Source organism: Ceratotherium simum, chromosome 31 (assembly GCF_057802395.1).
Source record: "Ceratotherium simum simum isolate JZ-2026a chromosome 31, ASM5780239v1, whole genome shotgun sequence".
Classification (NCBI taxonomy): Eukaryota; Metazoa; Chordata; class Mammalia; order Perissodactyla; family Rhinocerotidae; genus Ceratotherium; species Ceratotherium simum.
The window spans coordinates 30,111,612-30,134,943 of record NC_141930.1 but is presented as its reverse complement, the minus strand read 5'-3'; the positions used below and the strand labels follow the sequence as shown (position 1 = coordinate 30,134,943).

General features: G+C 36.3%; 1 protein-coding gene across 1 annotated transcript in view; it reads left to right on the top strand.

Moving 5' to 3' along the window:
• RP1 (RP1 axonemal microtubule associated) overlaps positions 1–23,332 on the top strand; it is a 280,695-nt gene that overhangs the window by 130,717 nt on the left and 126,646 nt on the right. Inside the window, exons 15-17 of the mRNA XM_014791537.2 lie at positions 917–1,094; positions 10,936–11,067; positions 20,377–20,573. Coding sequence (XP_014647023.2) covers positions 917–1,094; positions 10,936–11,067; positions 20,377–20,573 — 507 coding nt within the window. The remainder of the gene's footprint in view (positions 1–916; positions 1,095–10,935; positions 11,068–20,376; positions 20,574–23,332) is intronic.

The window sequence follows — 23,332 nt, the reverse complement described above, 5'->3', positions numbered from 1 at the left end:
TTTGTGTGTGGTTGTGTCCTCTACTTGGCCATGAACAAATCAAAGCCAGAGTTTTATTGTATCCATACCAATAACAGAAGATAGAAGTTGCGTAATTCATATTTATATTATGAGAAAGAGACAGACAACAGACACTTGGTTCTTACCTATAGGAAACTCACATTTGAGGGAAGAGATCAAAATATAATTATCTTTTATAAATAATAGTTGCTATTGCAAATTTTAATTAATTCTCACAAAACTTATGTTCTGGAACTCCTAAATCTTATAAGAAAACTTTTTAAAGCAGTAGAAGGCGAGAAAGGTGAAATATTTTCTAATATTAGATTATAAATGCCTTAAAAAAAGAGAGAGGTGATTTTGATGATCTGGAGGGTATGCAGATTGCTCCTAGGCATCTAATTCTTGAATGTTTTGCTATATAGTCTTTGAGTAATTTATGTGAACTTCATTTGCTGTTGAAAATTCAATCCAGAACATGTGGAATAGCACAGAAAAGTGGTTTATATTTAAATGTAAATGTACTTATGGTAAGAATTGTCCTCTTTTCCATCATTATTTTAGAGTATTTTCTCAAAGGAAAATTTCGTATTTTAGTATTATCTATTCACTGATAGAGATGGGCAACTCTGAAATGCAGTATAGCCTACACTGCACTCTCCCTAGTTGAAGCTCTTCTGTGATTCAGAGCCCTTTGTCCAGGGAATACACCTTTCCGTTAGCCAATTACATGATCTCTGTTTCTGGATCTTATGGAACAAGGTCAAGTACATAGTGCAATTTATGCAAAAATGTTCTAGATTTGTCACAAGGATTTGAAAATGAAGCAAAATTATATTCTTGTGAAATGACTGGTTTTAAATTCTGTCCTTCAGTGTTTGCTCATATTTATGAAATCATCTTACATTGATTATAGGGTACAGGAGATACTGACTGTCATTTTAAGATTAAGAAGAACTTGGAAAATGCATCTATAAGCCTGGAATCTACGAAGAACCCAGGATTGTTTGTTGGACTTCAGTCAGATGGACAGGCAAAACCAGTTATTTATACCAAGAGTGGAAATGTTTTCTTCTATCCGCAAGTCATCAAATGTACGTTCACTCTGAAAGACTTCCATTTTTGGTTTGTTTTGTGGTGGTTTGTATACAGTATCTGATAATTTCATCACGTTTTTACTAAGCAAATCTCTGCTGTTAGGCTTTTTTGTCATTGTTATTCTAGAAGCGGTGGAAAGAAACAATGAAGATCACTTACCTTAAATTCTCAGATGTTTAATGTTTGTTATAGAGTTTTTGCTACATTAAGCTCCTTTATAGTTTTTTAAATTGGGTGTGTGCATTCATGTGTGTGTGTGCATGCATAAGTGTATTTTGTTATTTAAGGGTATCTCCATATACTGAGAGGGGATGGGGCTGTTAAAAACATTCTCAGCTTCATTGCTATTAATTTTTAATGCTCACAGCGTAAAAGGGGATAGAAAAAAGATCAACACAATAAGATTTGAATTAAAAATAGGATGTGGAAAAAAGTCTAAAGATAGGATAGAAATGTGAATATTTTGAAACTGGTTTCTCTCATATCTAAGTTCAGGTTCTCTAGCAAATTAAAGTGAGGCTCTGAGGACTTTATTTAAACAGTTTAAGCTTAGAATATATTTGCTTGAATACAGAGGTTAATGAGATACTCTATTGTGTTCTTAAATTAGCTCAGAATTTATTTTGCTATCTATTTTTTGCCTGATGTAGTCCTATGGATTTTGGCTTAATCAAAATCTAGATGATTTTTTTAGTCAGTCTGACTCTTATTTAACTTCTCTTTTCTTATCAAAGTCTACGTATACTTTATATGGCTATATAAATACTTGAAGATATTATATATATATATCCTATCTGTAGGATATTATAGCTTTAATAATTTATAGATATATAAAATATTCTACAGAGGATAGTTTAAAATAAGAACATAAAGAGCTTGATTTATTATAGATATATAAAATATTCTACAGAGGATAGTTTAAAATAAGAACATAAAGAGCTTGATTTATCATGATGGTATATCTGGCCTGTTCTTTGTGTTATCTGCATCCCTTCCATTTCAGCCTTTAGTTGCCACATTTCAAAATTTGCAAATTGTTGGGCTTGTACACCTTAACTTCCTGCTATCCATATCAGCACTACATCCACCCTCTGTTTTTCCACAGGCTGGCACAGAGTGGCACTCCTACTCAAAACGGGTATGCCGTCTGTCTCTGGAGCTCTGGAGGGAAACAGATGACTTGAGAGAACGCAGAAAGATAAGGGTGGGATAGAAGAAAAAGCAGTGAGAAATGCCTAGCAGGGGACAGCAACCATGCTGGAAGAGGACAGGGAGAAAGGAGAGCTAATACAAAGGAAGTGGCAGTGAAGAAAAGATGAGAAGGAAGAGAGAGCAACGATTAGAAAAGGAGAGGAATAGAGGAAAAAATAATTTGTGGCAATATGTGAGAGAGACATAACAAAAGGCCATGTCTGTCAATCTAGGGTATCAGTACCAATAGAACCAATAGATATGAAGTCATTCTTTTTTACAGGCTCTACAATTTAGTTCTATTAATAGAACATAGAGATTTGAGTTTTCTTCTCTATTTATCAGCTGTATGGTCTGAGTTAAGCCAACTAACATTGAACAGCTTTGGTTTCTGTGTCTGTGTGACTGGCATAACAGTAATACCTTCTCTCTCTACCCAGTAGAACTGTTGGGGATCAAGCAAGTATACGTGTTTGTTTCAGTAATACTAGCTAGCATTTGTGGGCAGTTATTTTATGCCAGACACTGCAAAGCATGGCTTATATCATTTAATCTCACTTTGAAAAGTAGGTATATTATTTTTTATTTTTTGAAACTACGCTCTTATTATTTGATAATGTTTTTGAAAAAAGATTGAATACGCCCAGCAATTGTGAGTTAAATTTAAAAGCTTATCGCCAATAGGGCTAGGACTGATCTTCTGATGCTGTATTAGTTAACCTGTTGATAGACATCATAGTCTGTTTATATAATATTTTGTTTTATTATTTTTATTATACAGATATAATGTGTAATTGTGGAAAATTTTGAAAATATACTCAGGTAGAAATCTATCCAGAGATAAAACCATTTACATTTTGATGTACATCTTTTCATGATTTTTTTCTGTGGTGTATATTGTATATATGTGTCTACCTTTTTCTTTAAATATACTAAAAGTATATTTTTAAACAAAAAATGGGACTGCAGTCTTGTATATATGTGAAACAATTTTATGTTTTACTTAAAAAAAAACAAATTATTTTCATCAATACACATAGATTTATACCATATTTTCAAATGAGTTGCATTGATGCATTTACCACAAATTATTTAACCAATCCCCTGATGTTGGATATTTTATTGTTTAATTTTTTGTTGTTATAAACAATGTTGGGATGGTCATTCATGTACATACATATTTTTGCACTTGTATGAAATTTTTTCTTAGCGTAAATTACCAGAAGTGGAATTGTTCACTCAATTTAAATAACAGTAGACTTCTTAAATCTGAATGTCCTGTGGTGATTCTAACAGTCTCAGAGATAAGAAGTGTGGTTTTGGCACTAGTTGTCAGTCCTACGGGGAACTGTCTAGAGGTTTCTGTTTATTGTCGTTGTACAGAGACTCTCTCTTGCCTTGACGGGCTATCAGGTATCATGCTTAGATCTTACAGGTTAGCCAAATTCCTGTGATCAATGAGCTCTTCCTATTTGGATTAACCCATGAAGATAGTCATGGAATTTTGTATATATATTTGTGTCTGTCCCCTAGTTCCTGGCCCAAAGCTCTAAAACCCTTGTGAATTCCTAAGTGATAAGGGCACTAGGAGCATCTTTTGTTCTAATGAGGCAACTGTGGATGGGCTCCTGGATGGGCATTGGTCACCAGAAAGACTAAGCCATGATTAGAAGCTTGGAATTTTCAGTCCTACCCCCCAACCTTCAGAGAGGGGAGAGGGGCTGGAAGTGGAGTTAATAATTGACCGTGCCTACTTGAGGAAGCCTCCATAAAATCCCATAATGTGGGGTTTGGGGGGCTTCCAGGTTAGTGAACACATCCACACTGGAAGGGTGATGCATCCCAGCTCCACAGAGACAAAAACTCCTGTGCTTGGGACCTTCCCAGACCTTAACCCTACGTATCTCTTCACCTGGCTGTTCATCTATATCTTTTGTTATATTCTTTAATAAACTGGCAAATGTAAGTAAATGTTTCCCTGAGTTCTGTGAGCTGCTCTAGCAAATTAATCGAACCCAAGGAAAGGGTCATGTGAACTTCCAATTTATAGCTGATCAGTCAGAAGCACAGTTAACAACCTGGACTTGCGATTGGCATCTGAAGTGGGGGACAGTCTCATAGGACTAAGCCCTTAACCCGTGGGATCTGATGCTATCTCCAGGTAGGTAGTGTCAGAGTTGAGTCAAATTGTAGGACACTCAGCTGGTGTTGCAGAATTGTTTGGTGTGGAAAAACCCCCACACATTTGACTACCAGATGGATCAGAAGTGACGTGTTCTGTGTGAAAGCAAAGGAGACACATGGGTGAAAAGATTAGGTTTTTCTAACTGAAACATGTAAAAATGTCTTGGTGAAATGGGGTTTGCCTTTGAGCTACCTAAACTTGCTGCCAATTCCCATCCAAAACTTTTCATGTTAAGATATGTGAAGTTCTTGAACTAGATATTGAGCAGATAATCAACAGATTATTGGGTCCACTTATTTCTTATAACGGTGAAGAACAAGCCACCAAAATGGATTTTCAGTAAGTCTGGAGAATATATATGATGTTCAATTGGTAGAATATAACCCAACCCCTTATGAAGCTCAGTCTGATAATGTTGGCTTCTTGATGACCAGCATGGAAGTCAGATGCTCCCCTGAAGTCCTGTCTACTGAGTTAGAAGTTATCTCGTGGCATTTGTTAGGGCCTCTCTGACCATAGAGTACCAAATGGTAACGTTTGTTCCCTTCATGTTCTAGGATGCAGCACAGTGCCTGGCTCAGAGTCAGTTGTTGAATTACTGAATGGTGTAGCATCAAGTGAGTGAGAGTGCATGTCAGGAATGTCTAGATTTTATTTTCATATGCTAGCAGTGTGTTCCTAATTAACTTAATTAGCATCTCTGAACCTCTGTTTTGTCATCTGTAAAGGAGGATAATAACATTGTATTACAGTAAGAACTTTTAGTCTGAATCTGTGAACCTTTTGAAATTGTGAGTAAACATATTTTGAGTAAACAAATTCTGTGCAAATATGCATAAGTGTACATTTGAGATGGGAAGAAGCTCATGATCTTCTTTAGATTTTCAAAGGGATCAATGACTCAGAAAATGTTAAGGAACTCTATTTTACAGGGTTTTATGAAGATTGACAGGATGTTTATTTAAAAGTTTATAGAGTTCCTCAAATCATTTTAAGAATTTTTTCTACCTAGATTATCTATATATGATAGATTGAACCTGCTCTATACCAAAAAAAAAAAAAAAAAATCCCATTGAAACTGTTGGAAGTTTTGAGTTGTTTGTATTTCAGTATGTACAGAGACAGAACAGCTCAACTCCATAGCTTTTTTTTGCAGCATTAACTTTTCCTCATAGTTTTCAAGAAGGCAGAGTTGCAATTGTTAGGCACCCTTAGCAAGAAAGGGACTTGGATAGGTGAAGAGATAGTGGTAGGAAGAGAATAGTCAAGTTCAAGAGACTCCAGTGGAGACCTTCCTGCGGAGAAGGTACCTCTTGTCTCCCAGCATGCGCTCCTGATGTATGGACCTTGGTTCCCTAGAAGCCCCTGCCCCTGGTGTAAGGGTCTCCCTGTACTGCTTGGTCTGGCAAGGCTCACGGTCACATGGAAGGCACTGCTTTAGCCTGCCTGTGATGACACAGTCCTGTTGACTAGGTTCCCTCACCAAATAGAGGCTTGCAAGTACAGCAGGGTAGAGAAGCAAGGGTGGCATTTCAGCTCGCAGGCTCTGAGAGCCAGACTGCCAGTGTTCACATCCTGGTTTGGCCTCTTGCTAGCTGTGTGCTCTCATAGCACCTGCACCAAATGCCTGTCCTCTATAAAATGAGGACGAAGAGTGCCTTAACTCAGTGGCGGTGTGAGATTATGTGAGTTAACCTGTACAAGATGCTTGGAATAGTGCCTGGTACTCAGTAAGTGCTATGCAAATATTTGTGGTTATAATTATTAAAGAAAGGAAGAGCTCTTAGTGATTTTTTTTCAGCAAGATTTTTAAAAAAGATTTCAGTGTTTTTTTAGAGCAGTTTAAGAATCGTGGGAAAATTGAGGAGAAGATAAGAAAGATTTCCCATATACCTCCTGCCCTACACATGCATAGCCTCCTCCATCAATATCCCCCACTAGATGATACATTTGATACAATTGATGAACTTACATTGACACATCGTAATCACTCAAAGTCCATAGTTAACATTATGGTTCATTCTTGGTGTTATCTATTCTGTGGGTTTGGACAAATGTATAATGACAGGCATCTATCATTATGGTAGCTACAGAATATTTTAACTGACTTAAAAATTCTTACACTAATTGATTTTTGAAATTTGAAGCAGCCTTGCATACCTAGGATAAATCCTGCTTGGTCTTGGTGTATTAATCTTTTTATAGGTCGTTGGATTCAATTTGCTAATATTTTGTTGAGGATTTTTGTATTTACATTCATCAGACTTACTGGTCTGTAGTTTTATTTCCCTGTGATGTCTTTATCTGGTTTTGGTATTAGGTTAATACTGACCTCTTAGAATGAGTTAGGAAGTATTCTCTCTGCTTCTATCCTCTGAAAGAGATTATAGCAAATTGGTATAATTTCTTCCTTCAGTGTTTGGTAGAATTCTCCAGTGAACCATCTGGGCCTGGTGCTTTCTGTTTTGGAAGAGTATTAAGTCTTGATTCAATTTCTTTAATAGATATAGGCCTATTCAGATTGTCTGTTTCTTCTTGTGTGAGTTTTGGCAAATTGTGTCTTTTAAGGAATTGTTCCATTTCATCTAGGTTATCAAATTTGTGGCAAGTTGTTCATAGTATTCCTTTATTATCCTTTTAACGTGCATGGGATCTGTAGTGATGTCCCCTCTTTCATTTCTGATGTTAGTAATTTGTGTCTTGTTTTTCTCTTAGCCTGACTAGAGACTTACCGATTTTATTGATCTTTCAAAGAACTAGCTTTTGGTCTCATTGAATTTTCTCTATTGATTTTCTGTTTTCAATTTCATTGGTTTCTGCTCTAACTCATCATGGTGTATCTTTTACAACTTAAGTAGAGTTGATAAATTCATGGAAGATAAGAGATCCCTTTCATTCCCTCTTTTAATCACTTTGGACAAATCACTTAACTTTTCTGTGATTGGTTTCTTCGTCTACAATTTGGTTAGGATTTCATTTAATTAATTTATTGTGTACTGAAAATTTATAATAAAAGTCATTTATTCTACTACTACTTAGCTGTGCTAGCTAGCTTCTGCTGCAAAACCTCCTATTCTCTATTTCATGAATTTACATTCACAGTACTATGAACTTTATATATAGGAGAAAGTGTGAAGAGATCTGTGTGTGCTTACATTATCAGTTATTATAATGAGCCCATGGAGAAAGTTCTCAATAGATTATCTGGAAATATGGATGATTTGGAAGTTCTGTTTGTTCCCGCTGTTCCAGATGATAAACCCACCATTATAATTGCATATAGTAAGACCACACTGTGCTAGGTATTATTTAAAGAATGTTGGGGGCCGGCCCGGTGGCGCAAGCGGTTAGGTGCGCACGCTCAGCTGTGGCGGCCCAGGGTTCGCTGGTTCGGATCCCAGGCGCGCATCAACGCACCGCTTGGCAAGCCATGCTGTGGTGGCGTCCCATATAAAGTAGAGGAAGATGGGCATGGATGTTAGCCCAGGGTCAGTCTTCCTCAGCAAAAAAAAGAGGAGGATTGGCAGATGATAGCTCAGGGCCGATCTTCCTCACAAAAAAAAAAGAATTTTGGATCAATATAACTTGTGACTTTTCATTAATTTCAGTGTACTGTTACTTTTTTAGAACATCTAGGTAATAGTGAGTATATCCAAGTTTTATAAGTATCATAATGAAGACTTAAATTATGTATAAAAATTATGCATAATAATCCTCTTGCTCTAATTCCAGCCTGGTTTTATGGTATTAGCCACCCTCTGTATACAAATCGTGAGGCTTGGGGTATTAGTAACCTAAAAAAAATACAAGACTGAAGATATGGTAAAGATGTCATGTTTCTATTATAATGAGAAGAATTTATTTTAGATTCAAGTCTTGTGGAAGTTTTTATTAAAATATATTTGGAAATTTCATTCTCACTTCATACTAGTCTGCTAAGATCATTCAAAGTTTTGACAAGTTTCAAAGTCTAAATGAAATACTATCATATACACAGTTCATCAGATCCTGAATATGTATATTACGATTTTATTTAGAAAAATATGACAAAATATGTTTCAGATAATAAAATAGACTGCATGGATTTAAAATATACATGCCGAAATAACATGGCACATTGCTATTGTGTAGGTTTTAGCTTGTTTTATTTTTTAAATAGCTGATATTTAATAAAACAGAAGTTTTTTACTGGTTCACTTTGTAGAGTGTACAGCCTTTCTGTCTGGTGGATCTTGATAATACTAAACTTTTGGATATAATGAGACAGTATCTGAAGTGAATAAATTAATCATTCAATTCCAGCTATCTGTGTAATACATACCTTTTGATAGTATTTCCAGGTAGACAATTCTATCTTCATCACAGATTTTATTTTATGTTGTGGTTGATAAATTTCACATTGTTTTTTAAATTGTTAAGGTGAGACAGAAACAGCACACTGGTAAGAGTCACTCCAATTCAGAATAGGTTGTGAGCATGGAGGGCATTTGGTACTTGGATTTTGGACCTCCATCTGTGACCTACGTGGCCCAAAGGCAAAGTGGGCAGCCTTCTGTACAGAAGGACAGGAACGTTCTGGATGACCTTTCCAGAAAATATCTTACAGGCCCTGAATTTCCTAATATTAAAGCAACTATTGTGTTTATAAAAAAAGATTGACAGTGTTTCTGAGGAGGAGGTAGAATCCTGAGAAGTTAGTGCGGGGAGGGTAGAGAAACGAGAGATGCTCATTCCCATTTCACAGTTCTGCTTAGGCCACATCTGCTGTGCAACCCTTTCTGTGCTTGTTTCTAATTCCTAGACTGGCACGTTAATTGCTTTCTCCTCTGCGCTCCCTGGGCACTCTGTGCATGTGTCTGTTACAGCATTCATCACTATACACCATAGGTCATTGTTTGCGTGTACTCCCTTTGGGCTGCAACCCCATCAATGTCAGAGCCGTGTCTTATTCATTGATTTATTCTCATGCTTATGGCAGTGACTGGAAGAGAGTTTATCTTCTCTGTGTAAATCCTGGATTTCTACATTACTTGTAAATAATGTAGACCCTTAATTATGGGTCCCTTAATTAGACCACAATAAAATGGACCCTAAATTATATTTAGGAATCTTTTGATTCTTTTTTCCTCTCCAAGAGTTCATTTACCCTCAGTGGACATATTTCTAGTTATTTCTGATCTTCCTTTTCATATTTTAAAGTTCTGTTATTAGCCTCAATCTCCATTGTCTAAGCATTGCATTGTAAATAAACCATATGGAAAAACTTATGTTTTATAATGTTTTTAAAACTTATTATTGTCTGAATTTATATCTTATAATACGTGATCATGGGCAGTTCTTCAGACACCAGTATTGCATAGTCTGTGCCATCACTCCATATGATCAAGTGTTGCTAATTCCTGTTAGCCATACATTTTATGAGTCATCTTATTGACTGCAATTGTGGTATTAAGAAGTAGCTCCTATTATTTATTATAATGTAGAATCAGACATCTATATAATTTTGTTGCTGATGAGGTTTCTAAAATCTGACGATCATAGTATGAATTACTACCATTTAAAAATGGCCATACTGGGGCTGGCTGGGTGGCGCAAGCGGTTAAGTGCACACGCTCCGCTTCAGCCCGGGGTTCGCAGGTTTGGATCCTGGGCATGCACCGATGCACCTCTTGTTAAGCCATGCTGTGGCTGTGTCCTATAGAAAGTAGAGGAAGATGGGCACAGAAGTTAGCTCAGGGCCACTCTTCCTCAAGAAAAAAAAAGCAGGGGGGAGGGTTGGCATTTATGTTAGCTCAGGGCTAGTGCTCCTCACAAAAAAAAAAAAAAAAAAAAGGCCATACTATGCCTGATCTTTAAGAATGAAATGCAAACAACTTAAACTTTGTAATCCTAAATACAAAAAGCAATCGTGAGCATATACTATAAAACTGGAGTCATTCAGCTGGGTTGGAGATATCTATTCCTGAACAAGACACCAAAAAAACTTGCCTCTAAATAAAAGGCAGAAAAATAGCTAATGTTTTCTTAATTTATAGGTATATGTGTATTTATTTGATTATCATATTTCGGTAAAGTCACATGAAGTATTGTTTGAATGATGTTTTAGTCATTTCCCCTCATCATGAATGCAAAGTACCAACTTATCAAAGGAGTTCTCATTTAGAATCTATAAGAAAAACATCTTGAATAAGTCATTTGATTCATACTGTGGCATTAAATTATTGCTTGGATTTACAAAGCAGTGAATAGATTTTATAGGAATACCATTCATGGGCAGCCTACTGCTAAGAATAAAAAGTCATCTTCTGGTAACTATGTAATGCAGAGTAGAAAGATCTGACTAGGCATTGAAAAGGAAACAAGAGCAACACTTAAACTTGCATAGCTGAACATACGGTGAATTTTCTGAGAAGAAACAAGTGATTTTGAGAGGATATCATCTTTTAAAATCTTAATTTCAGTTGGCAGAGAAAACCCAAAGTGTATATCTGCGACACCCAGCCAAGAGGAGGAAAAGATCCGTAAGTCAAAAAAACAGCAAGAAACACCACCAGAATCTGAGGCCAGAGGTCCCTTACTTTCTTCAACTGCAAGTAAGCGACGACTTGTTTTTCTTCTTTTAGTTTGTTTGTCTGCTCTGCTTCTTTGTGGCCACCTCAGGAAGAACACCAAATTATTTTTATCATATAGGGTACCTCATACCAGATGAACTTGCTTTTAAGCTATCATCTTGCTTTTTTATGCTTTGGTTTTATATTGCAAAGAATACATATATTTTAAAATGTGTTTATTTCTTTGTCTTGAATTCAATGTTCATTCCAGAACAATGACTTGAAAAGAAGATAGTATTAAATTATGACATTGGGGAGCTGGCCCAGTGGTGTACCAGTTAAGTTCATGCACTCTGCTTCGGTGGCCCAGCGTTCACTGGTTTGGATCCTGGGCGCAGACCTACTGACCGCTCATCCAGCCATGCCGAGGTGGCATCCCATGTAGAAGAACTAGAAGGACCTACAACTAGGATATGCAATTATGTACTGGGGCTTTGGGGAGAAAAAAGAGGAAGATTGGCAACAGATGTTAGCTCAGTCCCAATCTTCCTCAAAAAAAAAATTATGCCATTGTATTGGACTATCACCTACAAAATATTTAATGAATAACAGCAGATTCTCACCAAAGTGTAAGCAACAACAAAAATAATCTCCTCCATTTCTCTTATATGGAAACTGAGACATGAATAAAGTACTGTAGGCCTCAGAGATTTGAATTTTTAGTTTCTATCTTTTAGTCTGTTTGATCATTTTTCTTGCTCTTAAATGTATTCCCTTGTATCTGCCTGGGAAGTAAAATGAATGATATCTGACAAATTCTGTGCATCAGAATCCAGTTATCTTTGGGTAAAATGAAATAGTGGACCACTGTCTCTGAACCATTTTTTTTTAAATCCATTTTGAGAGACAGATAAATTGTAACATTACTTTTAAAAAAGTGCTTTTTGCAAATCAGTTATTGGATGTGCTCTCTTTCTTTCAGATAGTAACGGAAAATAGACGTCTTGCTGACAACTCTATGATACTATCACATCAACCAGAGGGAAGAGAAATTAGCCTTTTGATTTTTGCTGCATTGGACTAGGACCAGTTTTATATTTCCATGTTATATCATGAATCCGTGGAGCAGTGTGACAAATAACACTGCATGAGAAACATGTGCTTAAAATTTTTCGCAGAAGGAGAATTCAATCTTGTGTCAGGAAATAATGGCACCTAAATCTAGGATGGCCACCTCAAGTAAAATTTGACTTGGTTCAAAATATCATGCTAGCTGAAATCTCTAGGAATAGACACTTTTTTATGAGTAGCAAAATGCTTAAGAGAAAATCTATCTTATGAAAATTTGTCTGTTCTGGCAAAAACATTTAAAAAATGTTACTATTGTTAATTTTTTTTTAAGTTTAAGGTGCGCAACATGATGATTTGATACATTTGTATATTGCAGTTGTAGCATTAGCTAGCACCTTTATCATGTCGCATAATTATCATTTCATTTTCTGACAGGAATAATTAAGATCTAGTCTCTTAGTAAGTTTGATGTTTATAATACAATATTGTCTGTAATCACTATACTGTACATTTGACCTCTAGGTCTTAATTATCTACTAGTTCCAAGTTTGTACCCTTAAACATCTCTCCTATTCCCCATACCCCCTCCTCCTCTCAGCCCTTGGTAACCACCATTTTACTTTCTGTTTTTAGGAGTTCGGCTTTTTTTAGATTCCACATATAAGTGATGTCATACAGTATTTGTCCTTGATTGTCACTTAGCATAATGTTCTTAAGGTCCATCCATGTTGTCACAAATGGCAGGATTTCCTTCTTTCTCATGCCTGAATAACATTCCATTCAATTGTATATATACATTTTTATCCATTCATCTGTTGATGGACACTTAAGTTGTTTCCACTTCTTCGCTATTGTGGATAATGCTGCAGTAACCATGGGAGTGCGTACATCTCTTTCATATCCTGTTTTCATTTCCTTTGGGTGTATACCCAGAAGTGGAATTGCTAGATTATATGGTAGTTCTATTTTTAATTTTTTTGAGGAGCATCCATGTTTTCCATAGTGGCTGTACAAATTTACATTCCCACCAACAGGGTACAAGGATTCCCTTTTCTCCACATCCTTGCCAACACTTATTATCTCTTGTCTTCTTGATGATGGCCATTCTAACAGATGTGAGGTGATATCTCATTGGTTTTGATTTGCACTTCCCTGATGATTAGTGATGCTGAGCATCTTTTCTTGTAATTCTTGGCCATTTGGATGTCTTCTTTAGAAAAATGTCTGTTTAGTTTCTCTGTCCATTTTTTAATTGGATTTTTTTTTTTATTATTGAGTTGTATGAGTTCTTTATATATTTTGGATGTTAACCCCTTATCTAATACCTTTGTTAAATATTTAAGGATTGGAAAGTGTAAGTTTTAGATTGATGCAGGGTAGACCAAGTAATGTTCAAAAATGATAAAATTAGGCCTCATGATAAATATAGGTCTTTTCAAATCATTCTTTCATTTAATAAATCATCAAATATGCATTGTGTGCCTACTAAATGTCAGCTATAAGGAAATACAGCAATGGAGAAAAAAGACTTGGTCTCTGCCCTTTTGAAGTTTACAGTCTAGTGAGCCAAATAAACATTAAACAATCACACAAAAATATAAGGTTAAAAATGGATAATGAGATGAAGAAAACATCCAGGGCATGCTAGACACAAAATAAAAGTTGTTATTAATTCATTGTAAAAAGACTTGTAAGTTCTTTATTGTGGTTAATGGCAATACAGTAGAAATGGAGAGTGGACCAAAAACTGAGAAAAGGGAGACTCAGCTTGATTTATTAACGAGCTATTTAAAACATTGATGTAGCACAGACTTTGGACTTGAAATTCTGGAAATCCAGATGATAAAGCTTCCCTAATGCAAATGCCATCTACAAAATGCCCATGATTTGTTTAAATTCTGCCTTCTCTAATTGCAATAGAAATGATTTTTATAAGCATCCCTGACTTTAGATGGGAAAAAATGTCTTCACATATGAATATTACTTAGAAGACTCTCATCCATTACTGAGTAATTAGATCATGACTCTATTATCTTCTTTCTACCTCCATCAAATATCTGCAGTAGTTAAAAGTTGTTTCTTGCAAGAAATACCTTCCTCTTGGTTTTGCAATTTAGCTATCATGCTAGATAGATTTGGGTTACATTAGCCATTCATATTAAAATATATGTTAGTTGAAAAATACTTTAGAAGACTTATTTCGTACTTTTAAAGACATCAAAAACAACCATCAGCTCCTGAAGAATGAGGTTATGTTTGTCAGTCTACTTTCAGGATAGGGCAAGATTAGGGGATTAGGTATTACAGATAAAATAAACCTGCCCTCTGTATTCAAAATGCTCATTTATTAAAAGGAAAGATGAAACTTTTCTTATCTACATCAAAAGATGACAAAGATTTAGAATTTATAGTACCACATATACAATAAATAGTGCTTTTGTAGTAGTAAATAGAGGCATAATGCCATTAAATTTGCAGAGTTTTCCTTTAGGGCCAAGTTGAATTTTGATACTAGTTTTGTTAGGGTAGGGAGGGTTTGAGAAAGGAATATTTTTTATTTTAAATAAATTTTTTAATTATGGAAAATTTCAGACATATACAAAAGTGGAGACAATGGAATAATGAAGCCTCATGTACCCATTGTCCCACTTCAGCAATTATCAACATATGCCTAATCTTGCTATAGTTATGATCCTTCACACTGTGTCCCACACTGCCTCCATTGAATTAAATCCAAGGCTCATCCATTAATACTTTGGAAACTCAAATTTTAAAAATTATTAAATTATTTGGGAATATAAATTGCTTCTGCATAATTTTAAGTTTGGAAACATTGCATCTAAAAACATCAAGCCAAATATAAAAATGAAAGACTTATAATTTGATATTCTGAACTGAAACTGTGCTTAGAAATATTCACTGTAACCTCTTATTTTTACAAATGAGAAAACTGAGGCCCAAGAAGGTGAATGTGGTTGAAGTCTTACTTCTAAATCGAGGTGAACCTGCTCTGTGTGTGGGAACTTGAGCAGTGTGGTGCAGCAGCCACACCAGTTCTTTGTCTGTTGTGGTGCCTCATTGGTGTTGTTGGGCAAGGCCTAATCAGTGCCAAAGTCTCAGCCAGAGCATATTCTTTCTTTAAACCTTTTAGATGACAACACTTTAAGAACCAAAGATCCCTAGGCAAGGTAATTTGAAATCTGTTATCAAGTTGAAGTCTTCCTTAAAAGCGGTCACAATAAATCAAGTTTATTCTGCAAAAAAGATAAAACACGTAAAACACGAAGGAAAAAATTAAAATTATATCATCTTATTACCTTCCTAAAAGCACTTTAAATATTTATTTATACTTATATATACGTGTATATATGCACATGTATAGGTTATGTTGGATATATACTTTTTTAATCTGCTTTTCAGTTAATACAAGATAGTAAGCATTATATGTATTTTTCATAACATTAAATACTTTTGGAAAATAATTTAATAGCTGCAAATAATCCACTGTGTTTAGAGGTACCATAACATAATGACCAATTCTCTTACTATCGTCATTTTTTCAAATTTTTTTCGAGTATAACTTGCAATGGACGCTCATCTGTATTTTGTCTTATTTCTTTAGAATAATTCTTATAAATGGAATTACCAGATAATAGATTATAGTAATTATTCTTCCTGTTGGGATCTTAGTGTTAGTTCCTTTTCAATGTTAACAAAAAATAGCACTTCAGTATCCAGAGTGAAGTGTCGGTTTATTTTTTTGTGCTCATGCTCTTATAGTAAATTACAACGTGAAGGTGATGTGAGTTTTCAATAGAATGAGGATTTGAAGGGAACTTTGACCTGACAAAAGTAATGTAGAAGTTCACATGAAGAGTGCAGATATAAGCCATTCCATTTCAAACAATCCTAATCACTTGAAAGTACCTCTCTATGTTAAGCAGGAAACCTGCTCACTATAAATTCTTTTGACCCACAAAAAGTCAACATCCTCTTCTATAAAATAAACCTTGTTTTTTCTTAGTTATTGTCATTTCTTCTTAGTATATTCTTATATTTGAATATAAATACACTAAAAAATGGATTCCAGTGTTTCTTTTTAGTATATTCTGTTCTTTCAAATATGTTGTTTTAATAGTTCCTCCTAATGTATGTTTTCTAAATTCTTTACCTTTATGAATATTTTATTTAAAGTGTGATTCTCCAAGTAGGAGCCTGTCTTCTCATTCTAACTTCTCTGAAGTTACAATAATGGTATTCCTTTAATGTGGACCCTATGCATCTGTTACTATAGTCTTGGCTTAGAATACAAGTTTAGGCATGTCTGTTGCACTCTTGGTGTATATTAAGATCATTAGGATATTTTATTCATAATATCCTTTCCCTGAAAAATATGTAAGTGATTATTTGAACCAAAATGCTGACCTTTATCTTGATACCAGTTTTTATCTTCTTGGTATCAGTCCAACATTCTAGCTTATTGGAATAGCTTTGATTATTTGATCTTGTTTTCTATTTGTTAGCTATGCCTACCAGCTTTGTACTTCCTGTGCTTTGTGTAAATGCCTACCATACCTTAAATCAAGAAACTGATAAATTCATGAATAAAACAGGACTATTCATGTTAATTTTGTTGAAATAGATATTTTTACAGTGCCAAAGACCTATAGAGAGAACGCTTTAACTTCTTATTTTTTCTAGATGATTTTATATTTTTTAAAATTAGAGTTAAATAATAACCATTTGTCTGATACTGTGCTATTAAATATAAGGGACATTTGTTTTCAATTTTTGCTTTACAGTTTAGTGTAAAACACTGTTTCAAAAAAGTACACAGAATTTTATACAACTTGTCTTTTTATGCCCACACTCTCTGATGGTGATTCATGCCTTTAGTTGACCTCGACTTTGATCCATCCATGAATTATTAGAATCAGCTAATTTGTTATTTTTGTGTGTGAGTAATTTTTTCTTTCTTCAGAGCTTTAGGAGACCAGTAGCACAAAGGTAGGTTAGCTTTTTTTTTTTGTCTGAGTCAGCCTGATTGGTGTTTAATTAAAGAGTTCTGGCACCCCTACGAAGAACATTTTTGAGTCATCTGAATAAATTTTAGGTACTATAGACTTTACTCAGGGAGACCCTGAAGGAGTCTTGGTTAATCCTTATTAACTTGGTTAATTCTCCCAGTTTAGAATATTTTAAACCTCTAGTCAACTAAAGCAACTGCTTTTATGGTTCTCAAATGGATAAATTTATGGTCAGAGACTAATGGACTTTGGTTCATTTCCAAAAGATTATGGCATTAGATGGAATTCATATTTAATTGATAACAGCACAAACTTTAATACATTGTTCTATATTATAGATTATACCATATTAAGTCATAAATTTTTGTTTGTGCAAATGTGTTATTGTGAAAATGTTAGAGCGGGAAGAAGAGGTTTTAGAGGTCATCACCTTGTTTGTGGATTAAATCAAACAAACAAGCTAAACACACACATGCACACATAGGCGTGCACATGTACCCATTTGAGTGTGGACATGCAGAAAACTAAAACCAAGTAAATGTGACCTCCTGAGTCCATTTCAGGGTTTTATAGTTCATTATTCAGTGTTTGTTTGTTCACTGGCCTTTCTGCCTCAGTCTCTCCCTGCTAAATTCAGCTCACTCTGTTTCAGACTGATCTTTCTAATGCTCAGATCATATCACTGCCACACTTTAGAGTCTTGACTGGCTCCCTCTTGCCCGCACAAGAATGTGCCAACTCCCTTCCACTTGCCCAGTGCCTTTCATGATCTCAGTGTTTCTCCTGTGCTCACATAACATCTCATGTGAGGTCATGTTCAACCACATGTCATCATGTGCAGTTCTTCCAGCATGCCTGCTACTTCAAGCCTTTGTACGTGCTGGGCATGCTCTTCCCTCTATCAGGAATGCCCTTTCCTTCCTCGTTCTTCAAAATTCTGATTCATCCTTCTATGTCCAGCAGCGAGGTTCCCTCTATGAAGACTTTCCTGCCCACCCTTCCACAGTTCATCGCTCCTTGCTCTCTGCTACATCTGAACTTTGCAGTACTTCTTTTGTTTTCTATAAATGTGTCTGAATGTTTAAAATCCAAATGTTTGTATGTCTGTCTTCCCCACTAGATAGTGTGTATCTCCAGGGTGAGACTCTCATTATTTATCTTTCAAATTTCTGATTTGTGTCATTAATATGTAGAGAGCAATGAAATTCAGTGCCCACCAAATAATAGGAACGAATTAAATTTTCTTGAATTTAATAAAAGTGATCCTTTTAGATGACTTCAAGATATTCACAAGACATTAAGTAAATGATTAGCATCCTAAAGAGTATCTTACTGACCTAGATCGCTGATTACTCTCTGGGACTCATGGATGTGCTATGGAGTTTTCATCAGTAGAGATCTGATTGCACTGTTGTCCAGGGTCTGGAGAAATCCCAAGTGTGTTTTTGAGGTTCCTGATGGTGCTTGACTAGAAATGGCAAGCAGGACAGTCAAGTGTTCACATATAATATTTGAGTTTTGAAAATTGGATTATGTCATAAAATTTTTTGGACAAATTTTTGTAGTATTTTCCAGGTCAGCTACCTATGATATTATATCCAGAATGTAATCCAACTTTGCTCTGCCTGGGTTTGAAGTTTAGGTCTTCTTTGTTATTGCCTGTGTAACTCTGGGCAAATTACCTAACGTCTGAGTCCTGGTTTGTCTGCCTGTTTAATAAAGGACAGTACCTCATAGAACTAGTGTGAGGATTGAGTAAGGTTGACATGATCGTGAGTGTTAAGTGCTTAGGGCAATGCTTAGCACAGAATAAAATCATGTGTCCTGGTGAACTGTGTTTAGGTGAACGTGGAACACCTAAGCTTGTTTGTTTAAATGCAAGCCTTCAGAGTTAGACATTCCATCATTTACTTACTATATGATTTGGGCATGTTATTTAACTTCTGCCTCTTCTCTTCATCTTAAAATGGACGTCATAATTTGACTGACTTCATAGGATAAGTGCATGTGAAGCGTTCAGCACAGAGCCTAGCATGGAGTAGGAGCTTATAAATGGTGATCATGATGATAATTGAAGGAAACATGCTTGCTGTTACAATGACAGAGATTACCCAGGACAATAAAGAGAAGGCAACCTTAAAAGATGAATGCCAATTCTTTCTTAGTATTTGTTTCCATTTACAATTTTTTTGCACAGTTTTAAAAAAAAAAAAATGTGGTCATTATAGCATGAAATAACTAGTTATTTGCTGGGTTTTTTGTCATCATTGTTGATACTGTACTGATAAGATCATAGGTGTTGTCTACGGTTGCCTATAGTTTCAAGCCACAGAATTAAAAGTAGGAAGAGTCTTGGTTTCCTTTTAATAACTTAACATGAGGAAATTCATCTCATTACCTAAGTCTGTAATATTTGTACCTGGAAATATCAGTTAAGAATTTACATGCAGTTGTTGAGGTAATCCAGACAACCAGTGCAGAGTAGCTTGGGAGATGTTCTCGGCACTACGTGCCCTAGGATCTCCTTAGATGAGGCAGCAGGCTAAAGAGAGCATAAAGAAGACAGCAGTTTTAGTTGGGGACTTCATCTCTTATAAACAAGGAGGGGCTGTTGGGAACTGCTGGCTGGTGGAGGCTGCCGTATGAAACACTGCTGCTGCACCGTCCCTGCCCTCACAGACTAACATGCTCTAAGCACCTCAGAACCATTTGCATTTGGGAAAATTCTGTATTTAGTTCCAGATCCTTTCATTGCCCTCTCCAGTGGGGTATATTTTTGTTTTTTCAGAAATACTTTAGAAAAATTTTCTCTCTTCTCAATTTGCCATTTTTACACCTCATTTGGAAATGCGTTTTAATTCCACTTTTCTTTTGTTACTTTATATTTTAGTAGTTCTGTCTAAAAATCTGTAAGCCAGGCAGGCAGCTTTATGAAAAATCTATGGGCACAGAACTGCAAATTCCAGCATACATCTGTGTTGTAGTGTTGAGGACAAGTGAAAGACTGCCAGGCATTTCAGATGTTTATTGTTCTAATTTAATTTACTTCAGTAGTTCAGTTTCAGTGGACCAGAAGCTTACTGTGAAGAGACAAGCACAAATTAACTCCCTAGAGCTGTAGCAGTTCATTGCCTCCCTGCCCTGCCCCACCCCTCCTCTACTCTGTTTTGATGGCCTTGGGCTCCATGTGACAAAGGATTCTGTCAGCCTGATATTGCGTCTGATCTTCTACTAATGCCTTTTTCTCCCGTAGAAGTTAAACCTTCCCAAAGCGATGAGACCCTTCTGTCAGAAGATGAATGGAAGGTGTTAGTGCTGACGGGAAATACAGGGACTCAAGCCAATGTCACACTCTGGGTATATGGAGATGAAGGAGTCACTGGACCAATAAGTCTTAGCAAGGACAGCTCAGAGCAGCTCTTCCTTCCAAGACAGGAGGATGAGTTTCAGGTAAACAATATCGGCAGTAATATTGTTCTTTGAACATTTTAAAGGTATTTATGTAGTATGGAACAGTGTGGTTGTGTGTGATTGTGTGTGTGTGTCCTGTATAAAATAAATCTCTGGTCTATGAGAATCCTCGTAAGTTATCCTAATGCCTATTATAATCGTTAAAGGAAACTTTTTTTCTCAAGTATCTTATACAAGCAAGGAAAATTGTAACAGAAAATTGCTTTCTTTAAATGCAGTTTGTTTTATTTAGGCCATTGGTTTGAAACTGGCCCCTAAACCATCAACCTCAACTCAAATTGTAAACAGATTATAAGACATTTAGAGATTCTTCTGGTAATGAAAATCCTCTTTTGTATAGTTGCATGTACTTTTACATGTTGTTCAGCTGAACTGTATGGGTGTAAAATCATTTTTTTGACATCTTCGGAGGCCAGATTTTGAAGCTCAGCCTGTGCCCATTCAAATATCTCTCTCCTTTACTTAGCACCAAAAAATGCTGGGCTACATTGTTTTGAGTACCCCTGGTTGCCTCTCCTAGTTTCCTCAAGACTTTGGACAAATTTCAGCTAGGACAATTACATTCTACTTCACTAATTTACCCCACTCCCACAGGGTGAAAGCATATGGGTCTTTGGTGCACTGTTAAACAGCAGTTGTTCTCCCTGAAGAGTATTCCTTTTGTATCCTAAGGCTGGATAAAGACTAGAGAATGATTAAGGCCAACTTGAGTCAACAGGAAGCCACTGCCGTTTGGGGCTGCAGTACCAGGCAATCACTAATCCCCAGATGGTTTCTAGATCTTCTACTTTTGCAATCATTAGATTTTTAGGGAAGAAAAGCAGTTGTCTGCAGTCATGAAGGAGCACTTTGGCTCAATGCTCAGGCAGTCATACCTTATACAACGTATGCATTTCAGGAGATTATTTGAAGATGATTGTTTAGAACTCAGAATACGTATGTTGTGGTTAGATCCCTAGGCCACTCCACAAAAGTCTGTTATTACCCATGATATACCTTGTGGTATATGTATTTATGTGCTGATAAATCCTCTCAATGTTTTTCTGGAAAAATTTACCCAGGGTCCAATCTTGGAATGCATGGTATAGATTCTCAGTCTTGACTGCACATTGAAATCACCTGGGGAGATTTAAAAGCTACTGATGCCTGGTTCTGCTTTCAGAGATTCTGGTTTATTTTGTCTGGGGCACAGCCTGAGCATTGAGGTTTTTAGAAGCTCCCCAAGTGATTCTAAAGTGCAGCCAAGGTTGAGAATCTCAGCTATAGCACTAAACTGCAAACCAAGTGGGCTAGATTGGAGTCCTAGCTTTCCGTATATTCACTGTGTGACCTCGAATATATGACTTATTTTCTCCAGGCCAGCATTATTTTTACATATAGAATGGAGGCGATGATATCTGTTCTTTCTAAATTCCAGAGTGGTCTGATGACAAAAATAAAAAATATATATACTTTAAGAAAATCCTATTGACATATAGGAAATGTAGTAAATTGGTTAAGAACAGAGGCCTTGGAGTCATGGAGATTCAAAGCCAGATTCAACTTTGCATTATTCCCGTCACCTTGAACAGGTCGCTTATCCTCACTAATCTTTAGTTTCCTTCTTAGTAAAGTGGGGAAGTGGGTAATAATACTTACTTAAAAAGCTTGTTGTGAAGTTTAAAGAATGTTTGGGCATGTGTGTGAAGTGCACTGTGCCTGGTAGATGGAAAGTGCTCTACAAATGGCAGATTATCATTACAGTTATTGAGGACTCTCTCTCTCCTGATCACAGGCATCAGCATATGTTTTCGTCTAGCTTCTCCTATTTACTGTGAAGTGAGAGTAGGGACTTACCCAGCTCTAAGCTACTACCTCAATGGGAGAGATCAGGGAGGGGTATGAAAGCCCCCTAGGAGTGTAGGACCTTGTGGGCCCCAGGCCAGGAGCATGGGCATCACCCAGGAGCTTCTTAGACATGCAGGGTCTTAGGCCCCACACCATATCTACTGGATCAGAATCTGCATTTTAATAAGATCCCTAGGTAATTTGTGTGTACACTAATGTTTGAGAAGCACTGGTTTGGGGTTTAAGGGACAATGGGACTGGGGCATCTTGAAAGTCTGGAAACCCTAAATTAGGACTAGCCAGCTCATTCCTTTTCGCTCTCTTCTGTGGGCATTGACTTCCGCGTTCTTTTTCACCAGCATCATTTGCCACTTCTGAATTAGTCTTTTATTTTCCTTTCTTCCTTCCAATCCTGAAGTGAGCACATAGTCATTTTTGCGGACAGTGTGGTATTTCAGATCAAACAGGCTTGGGTTTGAATTTTACTTCTGGAACTTACTGTGTATCAGCTGTGTATCCTTAGACAAATTACTTAGCCTCTTTAAGTTTCTTTATTCTTTAAAGTAGATTCTTTAAAGAGCCCTGCTCTTCATGGGGCTGCTGTGCAGATTGGAAGAGACCATGCTTGTGAAGCACTTGCCCCTGGCTGGCACATGGCTGAGCTCATTGCGTGGTAGTTCCATTCTCCGGAAGTAACAAGCAGGCAGGCATGAAGTCACATATGCTTGGTAACCTGACTGTTTAGTTAGCCCTTTATTTTTTTCACTTAGAATGTGTAGAAAGAGAAAGTTTACACTTAAGTGCTAGTAGATTCTTGCGGCAATGAAAGGATATCTGCACTTTGGCTTACCTGTCAGAGAAAAACCAAGCCCACACTGTGGGATAACTTCTTACTTCCTCTAGTGGGAAGA